The sequence below is a fragment of the Squalius cephalus genome, assembly GCF_949319135.1.
Source record: "Squalius cephalus genome assembly, chromosome: 1".
Classification (NCBI taxonomy): domain Eukaryota; kingdom Metazoa; phylum Chordata; class Actinopteri; order Cypriniformes; family Leuciscidae; genus Squalius; species Squalius cephalus.
The window spans coordinates 30,466,694-30,487,947 of NC_137122.1; the positions used below are offsets into that span (position 1 = coordinate 30,466,694).

General features: G+C 37.8%; 2 protein-coding genes across 3 annotated transcripts; both read right to left on the bottom strand.

Annotated features, from left to right (window-relative positions):
- Positions 1-6,799: 6,799 nt before the first annotated feature.
- LOC307170742 (vascular cell adhesion protein 1) lies at positions 6,800-14,704 on the bottom strand. The gene is made up of 5 exons (XM_079891982.1): positions 14,562-14,704; positions 13,903-14,169; positions 10,508-10,840; positions 10,121-10,372; positions 6,800-7,277 (listed from the first exon to the last, which is right to left on the bottom strand). The coding sequence occupies exons 1-5, from the start codon at positions 14,608-14,610 to the stop codon at positions 7,270-7,272; spliced, it is 909 nt and encodes a 302-aa protein (XP_079748108.1). The 5' UTR covers positions 14,611-14,704; the 3' UTR covers positions 6,800-7,269.
- A 788-nt stretch (positions 14,705-15,492) lies between these two features.
- LOC307167972 (intercellular adhesion molecule 1-like) lies at positions 15,493-20,812 on the bottom strand. Of its 2 annotated transcripts, XR_013822881.1 has the most exons (6): positions 20,457-20,605; positions 19,735-19,998; positions 19,301-19,630; positions 18,853-19,086; positions 18,205-18,451; positions 15,501-17,276 (listed from the first exon to the last, which is right to left on the bottom strand). XR_013822881.1 is itself a non-coding variant. In XM_079887362.1 (5 exons), the coding sequence occupies exons 1-5, from the start codon at positions 20,518-20,520 to the stop codon at positions 18,381-18,383; spliced, it is 963 nt and encodes a 320-aa protein (XP_079743488.1). In that variant the 5' UTR covers positions 20,521-20,812; the 3' UTR covers positions 15,493-18,380. The 2 variants fall into 2 exon arrangements, 1 of the variants encoding a protein (XP_079743488.1); XM_079887362.1 differs by having other exon boundaries at positions 15,493-18,451; positions 20,457-20,812.
- Between the last annotated feature and the right edge of the window lie 442 nt (positions 20,813-21,254).

Here is a 21,254-nt window from a genome sequence, read left to right on the forward strand (position 1 = left end):
AATTTAGCTTAAAATAAAAAATGGCAACAATAGTTCTAATAAATGTGAATTAACATGATATTTTAATGTATTAAAGGCAATTGATAATTTATTCTTTATTCTTCTTATATGTTAAGTCACTATATTATTTTTTATTTTATTATTAAAATACATTTCTTATTTATTTAAATCATATTTATTAATGTAAAGTTTCACATGTTTCACATGTAATGATTCTTCTACATTTTTCCTTCTTTCTTTAAAACACAAGGCTTCTTTTTACAAAAAAAAGAAAGAAAAAGGCTTATTTTTACCGTAATCAATTGCCTACATTATACTTTAATAAAAGGATGCTGAAACCCCCCACTAGAGGGAGCAATTCGACAAACAAACACTCACTCAAAGTAAGCTGGTGGTGGGATGATACACACTTCAACAATTCGAAAACAATAAACATGAGGTCAAAGTTAATTTTGACCACCCATAAAATATTCCTACTATTTTACACATATCACAAATATTCCCTGAGAAATTATACTTGTCTTGTTATATGCTTTGAAAACACAGCTGCTTCAAAGTTCATGCTTGAGGTGAACGTGTGTAAATAGTCTTTATAAGTTAACCACAAGAGTCAAAACAATCTCTGCAAATCATCTCCCAGTTAGAGCTTCCCTCCACCCTTTTCCTTGAAAGCACAATGCTTCTCTCTGCCGGTAGCTACTTCCTCATATTCTTCTAAATACAGTATTCAGCATTTGAAGTGGATCAAAAAAGTTCATCAGAGTTGCCCAAAGACAACAAACGGGTATTGTTCAAAATTCATGTATAACTTTGATGAAAGGTTTTGATCCACTTCATCCACCGTACTTTAGTCTTGTAGACTTCGATCATTTCTCAATCAAGACAGTCCATAATAAAACCACCAATTTTTTTTAATGAAGAGTCAGAGTGTACAGTTTTATATTGTATTAAATTGTAAATTGAAAATAGAAGGTGTTTGAATCAGTGTCTAAATTTGCCCAGTTTATCTATGCTAAATCATGTGATGACGGGTGCTAAGATGACGTCATCACTGCCTAAGTCTTTACAAACTGTTTATGGACTTATGTTTCTTTATATTTGTTATTTATGGTTTTGTGTTTCTTTTGACTATGGTGCAGTCCCTTAGGTTCATTATTCTATAACATTCATTTATAATAAGTTTAAGACATGCTGTTGATCTATAGGTGCACATATCAGCGGTCATCATAACATGTTATGTCTACTATAGTTTTCCTTTGTTTGTTCTCATTAACCACACAGAGACAAGTTGTAGTTATGCATTTTTGTTATTTATTATTTCAAAACTGTATTTATCCCCACATTGCAAACAGTGACCCCACATGCTGTCTACTCACCATTTCCTGTTCCTGTGACTCCTCAAAGGAGGGGGCGGGACCACAGCTAGTGATGTGACATTTGAACTGAGGCGTCGGAGCTTGTGTCGAGAAAAAGTGGGCGTGCCAGATGAAGCCGTGATTCGAGGCTTGTGTTGTTAAAGGAACACTCCACCGTTTTTTGAAATAGGGCTTATTCACCTTCTCTCCTACATTTAGATAGGTGGGCAAATGCATTTTTGTCTCAGTGCATGCATTGTTTTAGTTTGACAGGGTCGGCGCTAGCTTAGCTTAGCTTAATGAATGGAATCCTTTGTTGCCAGCTAGCATGTCCTGAGTAAAAGTGATATAAAAAAATAAAAAAAACTCACCTAATTACTTCTTGTGGCCTGCGTATACACAACAGGTACAAATAGCGATGCAGATTAGCACTATGCGATTTCCTAGGCAGATATTGACTTGGGACTATATTAGGGGGAAGCACAGGCGAAGCACTGCTACTTGGGCGCAGAGATATCACGCCCAAGTAGCAGTGCTTCGCCTGTGCTTCCCCCTAATATAGTCCTTAATATATAAGTCAATATCTGCCTAGGAAATCGCCTAGTGTTAATCTGCATCGCTATTTGTACTCGTTGTGAATACGCAGGCCACAAGAAGTAATTAGGTGAGTTTTTTTTTATTTTTTATATCACTTTTACTCAGGAAATGCTAGCTGGCAACAAAGGATTCCATTCATTATGCTAAGCTAAGCTAGCGCCGACCCTGTCAAACTAAAACAATGCATGCACTGAGACAAAAATGCATTTGCCCACCTATCTAAATGTAGGAAAGAAGGTGAATAAGCCCCATTTCAAAAAACGGTGGAGTGTTCCTTTAACGTGAAAATCACGTGACTAATGACAAACGAGGCCTCGGTTTGTGTGGATACGTCATCGGTTCGGTCCGAGTGTCGCTTCCGGATAAAAGGGGTTCGAAACTCGCGCCACCTTGTGGGTGTTGTCAGGAGTAGTAGAAGCAGTGGTAGTAGTGTCAGAGAGTTATAACTATCATTGTCATTGTCGTTATTGTGTCATATATGTGTTAGGGCTGTATATTATACGGAGCCCCTAAAGGGACGTGGTGGTGGAAATTTTTTTAGGTTGGGAGATTTTTTTTTTTCAAATCTTTTGCGTTCCCTCGCAAAACTTTTGCGTTCCCCCGAGAAACTTTGCGTTCCCTCGCAAAACTTTTGCGTTCCCTCGCAAAGTTATTTGCGTTCCCACGCAAAACTTTTGCGTTCCCTCGCAAAGATATTTGCGTTCCCACGCAAAGTTTTTTGCGTTCCCTCGCAAAGATATTTGCGTTCCCACGCAAAACCTGTTTTGAGCTCGGACAGATCACTTCCTGTTTAATGTCCCGCTGGCAGTGTTTCAGAGCTCCGTACGTTAATGGAGCGTTTCATAGTGTTTGAACTTGGACTCAAATATAAAGAAATGCGTCAGCGCTTAATTCAAGGAGTTCAGTGAAGCTGGCAATATTCACATAGGCTATTCGAACGTCCCTATTCTTGAGCTAAACGTTGTTAAAGCACAAACGACACCTAGGCTATTTACAATCACAGTATAGACAACGAGCTACAACCCAATTCTCATCAAAACGAGCTTTATAATATTAATTTGTCTCTAACCAGACGAATGTGAGGCAAGTCCAAATAAGGGGCCATCTGTAAAGTGCAAATCCCCAACCCTTCTGCACATTTTATATTATTGAACATATTCAATAGCTTCACTGTGATCACACTGTAGCCTACTGTCACCAAATTCAGTTCACACATCACTGCTCTCCTGCTGGTTATACTACATAGTTTGATTTTAAAAAAATACATAATTTTTATAATTATTTATTATGAAATAAAATCAATAACTTCACCCTTTTTAGAAAATATATTATAAATAACTTCACACTGTTATACAGTGATGCCATCAAATTCAGTAAGCAAATATAATGCAAAAGCTGCGTACAGTACCAATATAATTTGTGTAAAGAACAGGCCTACTTATTTTTTATGTGCAATTATAGGCTACTTCCCAAACTAAGTGTTGTAGGCCTATAACCAACATTAGAGTGGTGATGTGTGAACTAAATTTGGTGTGTTACAGTGAAGTTATTGAATATTTTTCATAATATAAAATGTGCAAAAGCAGTGTAGTATGACCAGTGGGTCACCATTGATATGTAAACTGAATTGGGTGGCACTACAGTTTGTAACATTGAAGTCAATGACTATTTTTGACAATGAGTTGATGCTGTAGTCGTTTTTGGGTTATATTGCACTTTGCAGACGGTCCCTTTGAACTTGTCTCTCAGCCGCCTGCTCATATCCATTTAGCCTATTATAAAAGCTTGTTTTGATGATAATTTGGTTGTAGCTCGTTGTCTAGGTTACTGTGATTAGGTGTCGTTTGTGCTTTAACAACGTTTAGCTCAAGAATATGGACGTTCGAATAGCCTATGTGAATATTGCCAGCTTCACTGAACTCCTTGAGTTAAGCACTGACCGCATCTTTATATCAGAGTCCAAGTTCAAACACTAAACGCTCCATTAACGTACGGAGCTCTGAAACACTGCCAGCGGGACATTAAACAGGAAGTGATCTGTCCGAGCTCAAAACAGGTTTTGCGTGGGAACGCAAATATCTTTGCGAGGGAACGCAAAACTTTGCGTGGGAACGCAAATATCTTTGCGAGGGAACGCAAAAGTTTTGCGTGGGAACGCAAAGTTTCTCGGGGGAACGCAAAAGTTTTGCGAGGGAACGCAAAAGATTTGAAAAAAAAAAAAAATTCTCCCATCCTAAAAAAATTTCCACCACATAGGGGCTCCGTAATATTATTACGTTATCAGGTTAGAATAGTTATAGTATATTGTTATTATTAATTATAGTAGGCCTATATTATAGGCCTAGTCTTGTTATATTAATTAGATAAGATTATTTGGATTGCTCTGGATTTTTGGATCTGGACTGGATTGCTTTTTGATTTGGATTACCCTTTTGGATTTGTTTGCTTTTTGTGACCTCTTCCTTTTTCCTGGTAATGGAGCCATCAAGAAAGAGGAAACCCTCCCCTGTCTGGGCTCAACAGAAGCATCAGTGTCCTCATTTATACCAGCCAGCACTGGCATTTTTATGTTCCCCTGCATCCTCTGTTCCTTGTGAAAGGATCTTTTCCTAGGCTAGAGAGATTTTGTCCGAGGAGAGGAATTGTCTAAACCCCAACACACTTGAAATAATTCTGTTTCTCAATAAAAATCTATTGTAATCCTTCCTTCCAGACTATTCTGTTGCAGTTTACTTTATTACACTCCCTCCACCATAAGCACTGCACTCAACACAGTGTCACTATTGTTGTTCATACTGTCACTATCCAAACAATTTATGAATAATTAATTAACTGTGTGTGTGACTCTGCACAAGTAAATTCAGCCAGAGAAAGATACATATTTTATATTATACACAGGTAATGGACAAATGTCTGCTAAAAATAATAGAAATATGTCTATTTATTATTGCAAATGAAAGGTTACAGACATTAACAGTGAGTACAAAATAAATAAATAAATATTATTATTTATAAAAATATTTTATAAAAACGATATTTTTTATAAAATGGGGGGGGGGGGGGGGGGCACTGGTTCAGAATGAATGAATTTGTCTGCTATTTCTTTGCACAGTAGCTAGGTGTCACTAGTGAGCAATGCTGAATGAAGCTTCGAGTAATGAACCTTTGGCTGAAGCAATGGGCTGCGTCATCTCAGTGGTTCAGGAAGCCTCGTTTTGCCATCACTAGTAACCACAGCTTCCCTTTTTCTTGTGTCGGGTTAAACCATTTCTATTAATAGAGAAGGGAACTTAACCTTTGGTAATGTAGGCATGGAGAAATGTCTTATGGTGTTTACATTTAGTTTAAGTTGCTGAATGAGTTTATTTTAATTATTTTTGGATGTTAAATGGTTAAATGGTCATATGTTTAGGCTACAAAGGTTTTTGGTATTGATGCCCCTGCAGTTGGTAAGGTCTTGAGTGTAACGAGCCTGCCTTAGGCTATATAATACAGTCTAAACTGAACCTTGGGAGGGTAAAGATGGGGTCACATTGCTGAATGTATTCATGAAGATTTTGCTGCCTGTAGCGGTTTGTTTTCCTTTGTTTGTTGATACATCAAAGTTTGCACTGAGTCAAGTGTATATTTATTTTGGTTTAATTTTGTAATTTTTTTCTTTGACACATCACTGTGAATATATTCACCCCTACTTCTTCACTGGTATTTAATAAAAATCTTCTTTGGATGATATCTGAGTCCTGAGCCTATCTACCACCTCCCCTTGATCTCCACGGGACATGTTATGACACTGATATTATTTAATATGCTGGCAGTTTTTACAAATTTAATCACATGTATTTGTTTTTAATAATCATGCAGTTCCATTGATTATAGGGTTGGCTCAACTTACCCCATTCCCATGTGGTGGATGATTTCACATGGCTGATGCAAACACCATGTTTACACAACTAGAACTACCATCTCCATGTCGCAACTGTCCAAGATGATTAGCTAAGAGCTATATGAACATGAAATGAGACTAACAATATCAAGCACCTGATCCTTAAAAGGTTAGTTCACCCAAAAATGACAATTCTGTCATTAATTACTCATCATCATGTCGTTCCAAACCCGTAAGACTTTTTTTCATCTTCGGAACACAAATGAAGATCTTTTTGATGACATCTGAGAGCTTTCTGTCCCTCCATTGTCAGCCTCAACTACCACTTTCAAGCCCCAGAAAGATAGGAAAGACAGCATTACAGTAATCCATGTGACTCCAGTGCTTTAACCTCAGTTTTATGAGTCCTTTGTTTGCGCAAAAAAACATAATCTACCACTTTATTTACAAAATCTCCATCGCTTGTTCACGAGAGCATGACGCATGTGTGTTGTGTTGACGCGAGAGCAGACGTCTTTGCATGAATGTGCGAAGGAGATTAATATTTTGTAATTAAAGTAGTAAATTATGTTTTTTTGCGGAAACACACCTGTGTCGGTTCATAAAATCAAAAAAGGAGTCACATGGATTACTTCAATTATGTCTTTACTCTCTTTCAGGGGCTTGAAAGTAGTAGTTGTGAAGACTGTCAACAGAGGAACAGAAATCTCTCAGATTTCATCAAAAAAAGATCTTCATTTGTGCTCCGGAACAACATGAGGGTAATGAGTAATTAATAACATCATAATGAAAGATATTCGATTATATATTCAAAATAATGTAAAATTTTCTTATATATAATAATAATAATGTAAAATCAAGTTTCCTTAGATTTTCCCCCTCAAATTTTTAATCTAAGGTTTCATATGTGACTTTGAAAGGAGTAATTTCTAAGAAAAAGTCTAAATATCAACTATACATAGATACAAGTTCAATGAGCCAATTTTATTAACAAAAAAAACAAAACATGCAGGCTATAGGGTGTTAAAGAGCATTCAATGAAACATACTTGTGCTGAATGTAATGAAATGCACTGTTTAGTATTGTATTCACAGTTTATTTTTATTTATTATTATTGGGTGAGTAAATATCTGCAAAAACATTAAAATGTCAGAGCCACAATGTGTCATGGAACATACAAATGCTCTGTTAAAATTACCTTACACAAAATATTAATAATGCTAACTAGTAAAGATTTTACACATGCTGTATGTATATAGGTTTGACTCTCATATTTAACAAATCATAACCCCTGAAATGAGAGTCCCCTAAAAGGTAACATTTACAGTAGATCTAAAATGTAACAGAGCTAGAGCTAGATTTTGATCTGCCACGTTCAGAAAGTCCTGAGCGCACCATCTAGATGTCTTCGGTTCTTTCTCAAGGTCTCTGGGCTTAAACACCTGTGAAACACACACACAACAATGGTGAATGACAGGTTAGCAGAAGAAAAATGCTCCTGAACATTTAGAGATACAGAAACAAACATTTGAATACTCATTTACAGTATGTAAAACCCACCCCTAAACCTACCCATCTACACCCCTTAGATGCTTTTACCCCGCCCACTTCCGGCATCAGACTGTTGCGCTGTCATCCTCACACTGCTATGACATATGGTTCTGCGGTTCTGCAGTTGGTTAATATTGCATCCTGCTTACACTCGAGCAATCGACGCTCACACGGGTTGGGTTGCCAGATTGAGGACACGCAACAGGAACGAGCGCAATTGACAATGGAAGGTGAGGACCATAGACTGTAAAAAATACGGTGAGGACAGGTCCGGTGTTTCGACCCCCTGCCAAATTATTACCCCCCTCGTTGAAGTCAGTACCTGATTGCCTAATCTTAACCCCACCCCCACAACTAATCCTAAACCTATACTTATGGAGCCTTCACGTGCTATGGTAATTATGGTAAATACCGACGTGGAAAATGCACATGAACACCCCCTCATGTGGTATTTTCCACTGGGCAGCTCGTAGAATATTTTGATGCACGAGTTGCCGAGATGAGATAACCTTTGACCTTTTCAAAATGTTGGAGAGCAACGCAAGAGTCGTGAATGGTACATTAGTACACAACTAAACGTTTTTTGCTGCTGTTAGCGGATAGTTTTTGTAGCCTATACAATGTTGTGTCATACAATTGTAATCCCCAATTGTAATCCCCAACTGTTGCCTTTGGCTTGCTCAGTTGGGGATATTTTGGGGATATTTAAATTTATTTTATCAATCAATAAATTCCACTAGAAACAAACCTTGTTGTATTATTTTAATTTAATACTGTGAAGCTGCTTTGATACAATCTGTATTGTGAAAGGCGCTATACAAATATACTTGACTTGACTTGACTTAATATAATGCGTTAACACTCAATTTTCAAGTTCGCCGCAATTTCCTTGGATTTATTCATTTTATGTCATGATTTAATCATCAGAAAGCACCACATTTACTGGGGTTTTTTTACGTTTTTTTTTTTATGGGGGGGAGGGGGTTCATAATTTGGCACAACACCTGCTTACATACAGCACCTTTAAGTTACCACCACTGATCACAGGCATGGCATGAAATGCACATCTATGTAAACTTGTGAATTATGTTAAAGGTCATCCAGGACTGATAATCTAGCAATGCAATAAAAAGTGATCATGACTTTTTCTCTTGCAACAGAGAGAGGCTTTGTAATGACAGGAATTCCTGTTCTTGCTTTGCTTCCTGTTGCGGTTTCAATTTAACAGATCTCACGTCAGCACAGAACTTTTCTCACTGCTATCATACGTGCATGCGATACAAAAAAATTGCATTACCCTATAAAGCCTACTGTATCATATTTGATATGCACATTTCTACAGCCTCTAAGTGATAAAAACTTTGCTGAAAAACCTGTTGCACACAATGCCACTACATGCCTTGTGGTCTGATTGTTTATACCTTTTTAGCAAAGTACATTAAAATATAATTCCGAACTGTTAGATCTACTGGACTAAAGCAACTTAGGTTTTACTGGATTGACATGTTGTTGTTTTTGAGGTTAGGACTCTGTGCACACCAGTCAAGTTCCTCCACACCAAGCCCGCTCATTCATGTCTTCATGGACCTTGCTTTGTGCACTGGTGCGCAGTCACGTAGTTTGGAGGTCTGTAGCTATTGACTCTCTATTGACAGCACTGCAATTTTACGTGGCCTCCCACTTCGTGACTGAGTTGCTGTTGTTCCCAATTGCTTCCACTTAGTTATAATACCACTAACAGTTGACCGTGGAATATTTAGTACTGAGAAAATTTCACGAAAAGACTTATTGCAGAAGTATCACAGTCCCACACTTGAATTCACTGAGCTCCTGAGAGTGACCCATTCTTTCACAAATGTTTGAAGAATGCCTAAGTGCTTGCTTTTATAAAACTGTGGCCATGGAAGTGATTGGAACACCTGAATTCAATGATTTGGAGGTATTGTCCCAATACTTTTGGCAATATAGTGTACATCAGGCTTTACAAAGTTAAAGAACAGTTCATGCAATGAAAATTAATATTTACTCACTTAAATAATAAGTTTAAACTAAAAGTTTAAAATAAGTTTAAACTTGTGTGACTTACCATAAATGCTTGTCAGTACTTTCAGCAGTGCACTTTAAGCATATAAAATTGACAATAGCTTATGGTATTACGTATAAAGATATACTTTAGTTTTTAAGTGGGTCAAAAAAAAGCACTCTAAAGTTCAGCTGACATTTAAACTATAATACATGTTCATTTATGTGTCCACAAACATTCAGTTTGCACATTAAATTAAATGATTCATATAATAAGTACTCTTTTTACACAAGGGTGGTGTGCTATCAAAACAAAAATGTGTGGAATGTTGTATTAGGAGTAGGCTATCTGTTAGTACGATCAGGGGGTTAACTCGGTGAATGGTACTGTGATGCTACACTGTCAGAGCAAAAAAATGTTAAAAAAAATTGTATTCAAGAAGCTTAGGGCAGTATTTGCACCTTATTTAGACCAGCATGCATTGCTGCATGTTTGTTTATTTCCACTGTTAAGATCAGTGTTCATCTGTGTAAAGCTCCTGCGTATATATTTGCTGTGCAAGATGCTTTCTTCTCAGACTCAGAGGCAAATATTTTAGGGTTCACTTCATTTTAACTGTATGTAAAACGTAAATAACTCAATGCATCATGTTGCCTTAGGGGGGGGAAAAGGTCATCATTTATGTTTCCAATGTGGTTTGATTGCTCTCACCTTTGGATTTGTGTTTGATGACAAACTGTTTGCTCTTTTTCCCCAGGATATTAGATGCAGTGCATGTGTACACCCCTGGGCCCAAAGATGCAGCTGTCAAAACAGGCTGGTTATCAGCCTTTTCCTGAAGGTTTGAGGTAGTCCAGATATACACAGGAGGCGGGTTACCCTCCGCAGTACAATCCAGTACCATTTCACTATCTTCACTAATTTCCATTATCTCTTCCTCTGGACTGCGGAAGTCAGGCGGGTCTGATATAAAAAAAAAGAAAAAAAAGAAAAAAATGTAGCATGCATTCAAAAAAGCATGTTCACATTGATAGCTATTCACATTGAAATAAAATAAAAAGTTTGAACTATTGGGTGTTGGCGCCTTTATTCACTTACATTGAACAGCAATGTTGAGAACTTCAGACTGAACTGTTGGAGGAGGTCGAGGGCCTTCTGCTCCCAGTTCCAGCTCTGCTTCACACCTGTACTGAGCCCCATCGTCAGCTCTGTTTGGGACAATCAGCAAGGTGGAGGACACCTGGACTGGCGTCGCAGGGGATAACTCGGAGAACGAGTGGTTGTAAACCTCGGTTTGTCCTCTGTACCATCTTAAAACAAGGTACTGAACAGGTGCGACGTTCTGCACCTCACACTGTAGCTGGTACTCTCTTCCCACCACCACTGGACTGCTGTGATTCACTAAACTTATGGACACGCTGTCTGGTTTCTCTGTGTGAAGACAATTGGCAATTTAATCAATTATATTGAATGAGGATATTCAAACAAGGATATTAATTAAGACCAGTTTAATTTCAAGTCTTGTTTTGGATACTGGTCTGTTTCTTGCACGAGCTGTTATGCTTGCAGGCTGACCACTGTAATCATGTTAAAAACCACTTAGAACCAAAAGTAAATGAATAGTTCACTCCAAAATGAAAACTGTGTCATAATTTACTCACCCTCATTATTGACTGATAATCTTTTTCTCCACCAGAGCTCTCGAAATCTCAGTTCTGCTCATGTTAAAAATGCTACCACACAGGCTCATTGGAAAACTGGCCTGTAGCAACATTTCTGCAAAATGATATTACGTTGTTTTTTGCATGTTTCGCAACACTGTGTGAAATGCGTAGTGAGTGGTGCGTTGGTGGATGTATGTTTCAAGGCAGATCAGAAATGAATGGTGGGTGGTGCTAAGGAAAGATTGATGAAAGATTGTTGTGTGACTTTATATCCAATCTGTGCTTTAAAAAGTTTTTTTTTTTCATGAGAAAAAATATTTAATCTAATATTTTAGATAAAATACACATTTTAGTCGTGTCCCCGGGTTTTCACTCAGTCCTGTTACCCTAACACATCCCCCCCTCTGAAAAACTTGCTGACACATTTTCAACAGGAAGTTGCATCATCTGGATCTTCTGAAGGCAATGGGAAGGCCATAAGTAAGTCCTCTCATTTCAATTTCTGTATATTTGATGAAATTGTAACTATGACTGAGAAGGTAGATCTCAACATACTGTCCTAAAACCTAAATTATTTCTTAGAATTTATTTGTTTATTTTAAAAATATTAACTTTTGTTAAATCACTAGATTTTTCTCAGTGTCCTCATGCATGATGTGGCCATATGCCATGTATTTGATAACTTTTTGCTTAAAAACTCAATCCTGTTACTTTCAGTCCTGTTACTTATATGAAAAATAACAGGAGTGAGTTAAAGTAACAGGAGAGAGTCTTCTGTTTTGTTGATTTAATACTGTAAATATTAGTTGATATAAAACTATTCACCTGAATTATGAGTTTTAAGGTTGCAATTACTTATATTGTAGACATTAGCATTAGTTTTACAATGTGAACACCATACTTCCAGGAAGCCAGTCCACCACGAAGTGACTTAAACGTTTTGTCTTTGTCTTTCTTATCTTTTGTAGAGGATAGAGAAAACCCACACTATGCAGGTGCCAGAAACACCCACCTACAGTGTTTCCACTTTCCACTCGCTGCAATGGAAAGAGTGAAACACACCCGCAACCCTATCTTTTCTCACTTTTTTGTCTTAACTTCCCTCTTTCTCCCTCCTTCTCTCTTCTTCTCTCTCTCTCCTTCTTCCTCTTTCCACCTCCTTCGCTGTGAAGTACTACTAGCACATAGTACATCACTTCAACACAGAAATCTTATGCACACACAGTCATGTACACTCTCTCTCATGCACACACATGCACACACTCATTCCTGTTTCCTGTTCCTCATTCCTGTTATGAAATAGTTAATTCCTGTTACCAAGTGTTTGTTGCTGTTACATTTTTTTTTTCTAAAAAATGAAGTTAAATCACTGTTTTTATCAGTTTTGTTTGGTCCATCATTTATACAATTGTTTAATAAATTAAATTATAAAAAAAAATTATAAACTTGAGGCTTCAGTCTTCTTTAAAATGAAAAAAAAATGGCTTTGTGTTTTTTATTAAAATACACTTTACCTTAATATATAGGGGTTATTTTTTTGTCACAAATATCAATTATTTGAACATATAACCAACAATTTCTTTAAAATAAACACTTTCTTGTGGGGAAAACAAAGGAATTAATTGACATGCTTTTAAATGGCACATGAGTTTCATTAACAGGACTGAGAAAACATGCGTCCATCTTCTGCTTAGAGACCTTGTAAAAAAAAATTAGAAAGTTGCCTGAGATTGACCAATACACATTTTGAATAGCTAAATATGTGTAGTATTAGATTCAGTGTTGAAAAAAGAGAAAAAATGTATGTTTAATTTTGAAGAGTTACAACAAGCAAATGTCACCCATTCGGTGGAATGGCCCTCATAGCTCTAAAATGATGTTTTGAAATTGGCAATGGAGGCTTGATTAGATGTGTAAGAAATTAGTCGTACACACAAGGACAAATATCTTGAAATACATCATCTGAACATTGATTTGAGGTGAGGTATAAGCAGAATTGGCCATTGAATTATTGCTGCTTCGCATTGTGGCCTCATTACCACCTCGGGTGTACATTATTTTTCATTCAAAGGCCCATCGTCAATTATTCCTTACGTAATCTGGCCCAAAATAATATTTTGTGAAACGGTTGTTGTTGTTTTCTGTTTGTTACATTCCTGCCTCGTTTCCCCGTTTTTTTTGTTAGGACTTTTAAGCTGATGTGTTTTCTGTTTGTTTCTGTGTTCATGTGTTTAGTTCCCTGTTTGCTTTGTACCCTTGTTTGCCACCATTGCAACCCTAGTTATTTTCCATGACTACTCATCACCTTCACCTGTTCCTTGTCAGTCTCTCATTATCTCGTGTATTAAGTGTTTTCCGTGTTCTTTAGCACGTCTTGTCCAGTGTTGGCTGTTTTGTTGTTGTACTCAGTTTTGTTCTTCGTTGCTCTGAGATTTCAGTTCTGCTCCTGATGTTCTGTGTTTCACTAATAGTTTGAGCCTGTGCCTTATTTTTTGTAAATAATTAACACTGTATTTGGATCCAGCTCTCCCCTTTCTGAGTCTGCTCAGCATTACAATGTTAATTTCAGCTGTAAACGGCAGCAGATTGTAGTTATGTTTTTGGAGTTTTGCAATACTGTACAGGCATGTTTATCCAATGAGGTTGCATATGCTAGGTTTAATGTAATTAAGGAACAATTACTTACATTTCAGAATGCTTTTAAATGTCACTGTGTTTATGGTGCTTTAAAAATGTCATCATATTTTTCATGATTTAAATTTTTTGGATTAATTAGCCCTTTAAAAATCTGATCTTTTTTCAGAAGGTGTTTTTAAATACTGTACTTACTGTATAGAACCAGGTTAAGTTTTTCCTCACACTGCCTGGGTGCAGTGAAAAAAACACCATAGCAGATTGGCTCCTCAATCCAGTCAGTCAAACTGTCCACCCGCCACTGAACGCTGAGGTCACGCTGAGTGTGTGATGCGGCAATGACCGATTCCCATCCCAGCACACGTACCGGACGAGAGGCCACACAGCTGGCCGACACCGCATCCCCAAATTTCACCACTACTCTGGAGGGAGAGATCTCTAGGGAGCAACTGTCACCTGACACTGAAGGAGGTGTGCATCAGAATATCATCAAAATCACATCAGATGAATGCAACATGCCATATATGGAGACGATTTAATCATTTTCTTGCATATTATTAAAAATCAATTATTGTGCAGCCAACCAGAATGCTATCCAAAAGAATGTAGATGTAACTATAACTCATTATCTTTCTACTAACACATTACATTCAGAAACCACAGTTTATAAAGTGTAATGTAAAATATTTCTCGAGTGAGCTTTACACACCGCCAAAAACGGCACAGAAAAATTCTATAGGTTTTCATAGGAATTTAGCTACTTGAACAGATACACACTGCATAATTGTTTACTCTGAGCATAACCTGAAATACTATAAAACAACCAGCGTCATTTGCACACCGCAACATCTTACCTATTCCGATAATGGACAGACCAAGAAAGCATAAGAGATTGTTTTTCATTTTGATGAAATTGGTTGAAATCTGCTATATTCCGGACACAGAGGCGAGAGGAATTCCGACTCGGTCTTGCTTGGCAACTAAAAACAGTGAACTGTGAGAGCCAACAAAAGCCTTCCCTTGTCCTGAAAGGCCTGAAGGGGGAATTGAAGCAGTGGGCCTCATTAGAATCAGCTCTCCCTCTGCTCACACTTTAATATTTCACATTCTCCCCCATGTTTCTTGTAAAGTGTCAGTCTTTATTTATCACATCTGAGAGTAGTGTACTGAAGGCTGAAATGAGATTCATTATTAACGAATCCTTAAATTAGAATGTTTATAATTTTATAATTGGATTTAGTCTTTCAACTAAAAGTAGCCAATTACACTAACTAGTTTTGAGTCATGTTTATTGTTGCAGTGGATCACAACATACATCATCCACAGACTATATTCAATTTGAAGATTACTAACAGTAAATTGTCATTATTTCTATACCTCACAGAGATGTCACCGTTTATGCATTTATGTTGGTTTAAAATCTACTGATTTCCGACTAGCTGTCTTAAAATGCTTCACTGCAGGCAGGTTGCCATGCCAACACTCACTCACAGGAAGTTTTGGCAGACTGAAGTCGCTCAGGTCACTGTGTTATAGCCTACATTACACAAAAGAGACACAAAGAAGTCTTCATTTAAAAAGTACAAGGTTTAGAATTTGTTTCTCTAAAGTAATTGTTACTTCCTTGGGTGTGAAATGACTCCATGGTGATTTAGAAAGATTCATAACAATCACATAGCCACTAGTAATCCGTTTTTGTTCATAAAGTGTTCACATCAAACATCAAAAAATGGTTGGTTGTGGGTGGCCAGTAAAAAAGTCTCTATATGATATTATGGTCTCTAGATGGCTCCTTTTTCTGTCAGGGTAGGGGTTGAGGGATGAGGCAAGGACTCAGTGATGTTTTTATTTTTTTATTAATGGAATAAAAAGAAAACAAGACCGACATCTGTACAAAGCAGGACTGGACAGGACACGGACAGTAGGCTACATAAGACGATGAACTGACACAGGACAGAAAACATGGAGAATAAGTAGGAGAGCAAATTAGGAGGTAATGAGGACAGGTGGGGCAAATAAACCAATAATCAGATAACAAGAAGTGTGGTGTTAAAAGCCCCCTGTGGTGAAAATCAAGCTTTTAATATTGTTTATATCTATGTGGTGTTTTTATGCTTTAAGACAAACCATGTGTAAATTCATAAGTCAACACCATTGCTGAGTATTTTCGCCTTAAGGCTATGTTTACACGGAAACGATCTGAAGAGAAACCGCAAAAGTGGCGTTGCGTTGTCACTTTTTATTCTGCGTTTAGACGAGCGTTATGGGGGGGGGGGGGAATCTGCGTGCATAGGGTGACGCAAAAGTGTGTGAAATTCGATGTAGTATGCACTCCAGGCGGCTAGGTGGCAATGTGAAGCACTGCCACACAACAACGCCAAGTCCGCGCGCCTGCGTACAACCTTCACTGTCTGCGTTTTTACCCTTTAGACGGGAACGCGACGGTGGAGCGTTTTTAAGATTTCCACTCTGGAGGGTGGTTTCACTTTTTTGCGTTTTTAAGCCCCAAAAACGCCGTCGCCGTCTAAACGAAAGGCACATCTGATAAAATATTTTTACGTTTTCACCCGCGAACGTTCTCGTGTAAACAGGGCCTAAAACTGCAGCAGACCAAACACAGTCTCAAAAACGTGGCTTGAAATCACTGGTGTTTCTGACGTCACAAACTACCTTGTAACCAATCAGGTCAACGAGTGGATCTTTGAGCTGGTGTGAGTGAGTGGAGGCGGGGTTAATTTGAATATTCATAGAACCGCGTATACCAAATGAGGCAAGGGTGTAGAGTTACATTCAAGCTATTTTAAGGCATGACATGTTTAAATATAACATTTTAGTGATCAAAAGTGAATTTTAAGGGATAAAATGATTGATTACAACACAAGAACGCCCGGCAAATGACAACATAAACCAGGCACTCTACAAAAACGTGCAAAACAAGAGTGAATGAACACTCAAGTCGTGCTCTCAAACATGGAGCATGAATGTACAAACCCCGACACAGAACCAAAACCAGTCTAGACAGGAGTGCCGGGATCCGAACACCATGCTCCGTACATGAAACAAAGCACATGGACAAGAGAACGCATGGCTCAAGCGCACTCGAATCTTCACGCTCGTGCAAAGACAAGACGATACATGAGTTTCAAGGATCTGTCACAAAACTAAAACAGACTCAGGTGACAGAACATTCAATGAAAAACACCTTAACATGTAGTTTTTTGAAAGAGAAAAACAAAACAAAAAAACACTAGACATCAACACATATAAAAGTAACATATTGTTTATTAATACAAATGACAGACTGACAGGAAAACAGTTCTAAACTTCACAGTGAACAGTTAAAGAACCTATGATATACATACATTTAAACCTAAAATCTTAATATTACTTTAAAAAAAGTTATTAAATGTTTTGTGTCACATGTATTTTGACAGATATATGGTATCAAAAATGCAAACAAATGATATATTAACATACAAAACATTGGGTTAAGGCAATAATATTTACCATATTTTTTTATGTGGTGAGATTTCAAAGTGGTAACTTATTTTGTCCAATAATTTCAAAAACTAAATTAAAGGGGGGGTGAAATGCTATTTCATGCATACTGAGTTTTTTACACTGGTAAAGAGTTGGATTCCCATGCTAAACATGGACAAAGTTTCAAAAACTAAGTTGTACATTTGAAGGAGTATTTTTGTTCCAAAAATACTCCTTCCGGTTTGTCACAAGTTTCGGAAAGTTTTTTTCGAGTATGGCTCTGTCTTACGTAAGATAGGGCGGAATTTCCTTATATGGGTCCTAAGGGCACTTCTCCGGTAAGATCGCGGCCGCGCGCGCACTCGTAGACTAGAGCAAGAGAGTGAAAGCAGTTCGCCATCAAAGCGCCCTGCCCGGCTTTTGGGAAGTCAATGTCACCAAAGAAGTGTGTTTTTGGTTGCCAGGGCAAGACAACCCTGCACAGATTCCCAAAGAACCCAGCGTTAAGGAACCCGTGGATGGAGTTTGTTTTCCTGAGCATAAACGGAGTTGTGTAACTGTTAGACTGTTTGTTCCCTGCATTTCGACGATGATTGTTTTATAAACAAAGCCCATATCGACGGATTTGCAGATCGTCTAATGCTTAAGGATCGAGCAGTCACAATGATAAAGGTTCGCGGTCGTGCGTTGGAACCGGACGGTGAGTAAAACTGTTTGTTGAACAAATGTCTCTGTGTGTTGTCACTAGCTTGGCGCAGCACAGCTAAGCTTCCCACACGGCCCGCCCCCAGCCGCTCGTTTTTTTCCGGAAAGACTCGGTACAGTCTATCTTTCTGTTAAAAATTTAATAAAACAAAAGACTTTTTGGAGATATGAAGGATGCAATATTACTCTATAGGTACTCAAGATTAACAGGAGATTGAGTGAAAATGAGCATTTCACCCCCCCTTTAAAAAAAAAAATCCAAGTAAACATTAAATTTACTTTTCAGTGACAGATGTTTAATTTCATGCTAACATTTAAAGGCAGGGATTTTATTTATGAATAAAATGGATGTGTATTAGCAGTTTCCCTGATCATGCATCAAGTCATTAATTTACATTGACTTCATAAGCATGATTAGTGAAGCGCTACAAGTCAACAACAGTCCCATTTTGAAAAATAATAATAAAAATTCTGCAGCTATTTCTCTCTTATGTGACAATTATCGATGCAACCAGAAGCTGGGAGAAGATAAGAACACTCCAGAATGTGGGACGAATGCCTGTGAAAGAAGAGCTGTGTGAATGATGGTACAAACAGAAACACACACACGTTTTCAAAGCTCAATCCCTGTCTACAGTTACAGAAGAGAGAAGAGCAGTGCTGGAGCTGCTGAAGAAACTCCCGACCCGACATCCAGGAAGAGTTTTTGTCATATATCAGCACAAAGGACTCAAGTAAGTCATCAGATATTTCACAAATGTGCCCTCAGATTCCTTCCTCATTTTCAATGAGAGCAAAATGACTAAGCTAAATACATAAAAAGAAATTCAATACAAAATGTCTTAATGAACATTTATAAATCCTATTCAAATATAAGCAAAACATAATTACTGTAAATTATACATTTTATCGAACAGACAGAGGATATGCAGTTAATTTTTCTTTTCATTTATAACCCACCTGTAGATGTGATGATGAACACTTTGCTGTCTCTTCCCTGAGAGTTTGTGGCGATACACGTGTAGTTTCCTGAGCTGAGCGTGGAGGACCGGAGCACTGAGGAGCTGATCGTCTCTTTCAGATGTTCTGAGTGCCATGAGTACGTAGGAGGCGGCTTTGCCTTCACTTTACAGTTTAGTGTCACCTCTTTGGTTTTACTGATGGTCTCTGCTGAACTGGAGTGTTTTGGTTTATCTGAGGAGGAAAGAGGAACATATTTTCACAACTGAAACATATTTATGTTAATTCATAATATACAATATTTATCAAATTATCTCAGTTAATAAACAAAACTCTGCATATGATGAAATATGACAGTTACACATCCTTCATGCTAGAAGACCCTTGAGAAAGTATAAACTGAATTAAATTTAATCAAATTTGCAAGCTTAGCAATAAGTAAACCTACAGTAAACTTCAACATTGAGATGTTCTGATGGGGCTGTTGGAGGAGGTTGAGGTCCTTCTTCTCCCAGTTCCAGCTTTGCTTCACACCAGTACTGAGCTCCATCATCAGCTCTGTCTGGACTGATAAGGAGTTTAGATGTTTTACTGACTGGAGTCTTGATGGTGTCAGTGAAGATGGTTTGGTTCACCAGAGTCTGTCCTTTGTACCAGTTGACAGTGAGATGCTGAACAGGAGCCACATTGAGAACGTCACACTGGAGCTCATACTGGTTTCCCTCCATCATTGGTCCGTTGTGATTCACAGTGCTGATGGACACACTGTCTGGAGTCTCTGTGGAGGAAGATTTACACACTGATATCTGCAGTCATCAATGTACATAAATTAGACATTTCTGAGAATGAAAATATAACAATATCAATAACAGAGAAACTCACTGTAAATAGTCACTGGGAGATTCACTACACACTGTGTCTTATTATAGTTCATGAAGCAGGATGGCTCTATGTCCCACTCTCTCAGTTCTGGCACTCTCCATGTGATCAGACTGTCTTTGGTCATGGGCACTGCTCCCTCATTGGCTTCCCATCCCAACCCTTTATGCGTGACAGAAGTGCTGCAGTTAACTGAGACAGAACCGCCGTACCTCACAACAACTCTCTGTGGGTTGAGCTGAACTGGACATTCATCAGCATGTGAACCTGTTAAACACATTGAGAAGGATGTGATTTAAAACTGGTGAAGATTCAGCACAGAATAGCATCACTAAAGTATTGGATTACAAGCAGACACAGAAATAACTTTCTAAGAGTCATTAAGACCTGCAAACTGAACACTGGCCCACGATAGGCCTCTAGAGTTTTGTATTTTATAGAGTTGGGACCATGACATCTTAATAGCTAGTGAAAAATGTAATGGGTTTCTGTAAAAGTCCATCTATTGTCATATGCAACAAAAAAGCTTTACTAACGCAGTAGCGAGGCAATATTTGGCAGGGTTAGTCCAAACTCAAACATGTTAACTGAACAGAAATGAATTTACCACTGCCAACTCTGTTAATTTAGCCTACAATAAAGTAAAAGCTAAACTTTAAAACATATTTAATCTCATTCCAGACGCATCGGAAGAATAAAAGAAAGAATTAAGTCAACATACAAACCTGTGAAACTCAAAAGCTGTGAAATTGCCAAGAGATAAACAAGTCCAAAGAAATGTTGAAGCATATTGAAAAACAACTGATCAGAAAATACTGTAAAGAAGACGCAACTTTATCACTGTAACTCAGAGTGCAAGTCTGTGACTGAAGCTGTAGCTCGAGCGACACAATAGTGAAACAAAAAAATAACTAACCCCACCCATAAACTATTTAGAGAGGAAATTTCACTGGGTTGACCTCACAAACATTATGTATTAATGGATGACTGCAAAACATACTCAGAAACAAAATGAAATCTAGAAATAACCTGAATCCTTGAAATGATAGTATTACCCTAACCAGACAACCAGGGAATCTGTAGATGAGACACTGATATAGCTCACGGTATTTGTGGTTCATAATTTGATGCTCTCACAGAAATTTTACATCATACAAACAATAAATAAATAAATAAATAAATTAAATCTAAAACTAAAACTAAAACTAAAGGGGTCCTTGGCCTGAAAAAAGCTTCTGTTTTATTGCACACAGCGCCCACCTGTGGTAATTGCAGGATAGAACAGAAAAAACCCAGAAACATCTGACTGACATTAACTGTAAGTGTTCATCCACAACACAATTTTTGGATCAGTTTAGGGTTCCTTCCACCGGAGCTTCCTCGTTGGCCTTCGTTGGCCCCTCCTCAGTTGGACTTTTATTACACATGTACAGTAGTCAACATTTGAAGTTGATCAAAAAAGTTCATCAAAGTTGTCCTAAGACAAGAACGGGTAGGCTATTGCTCGCAATTCATTTAGAACT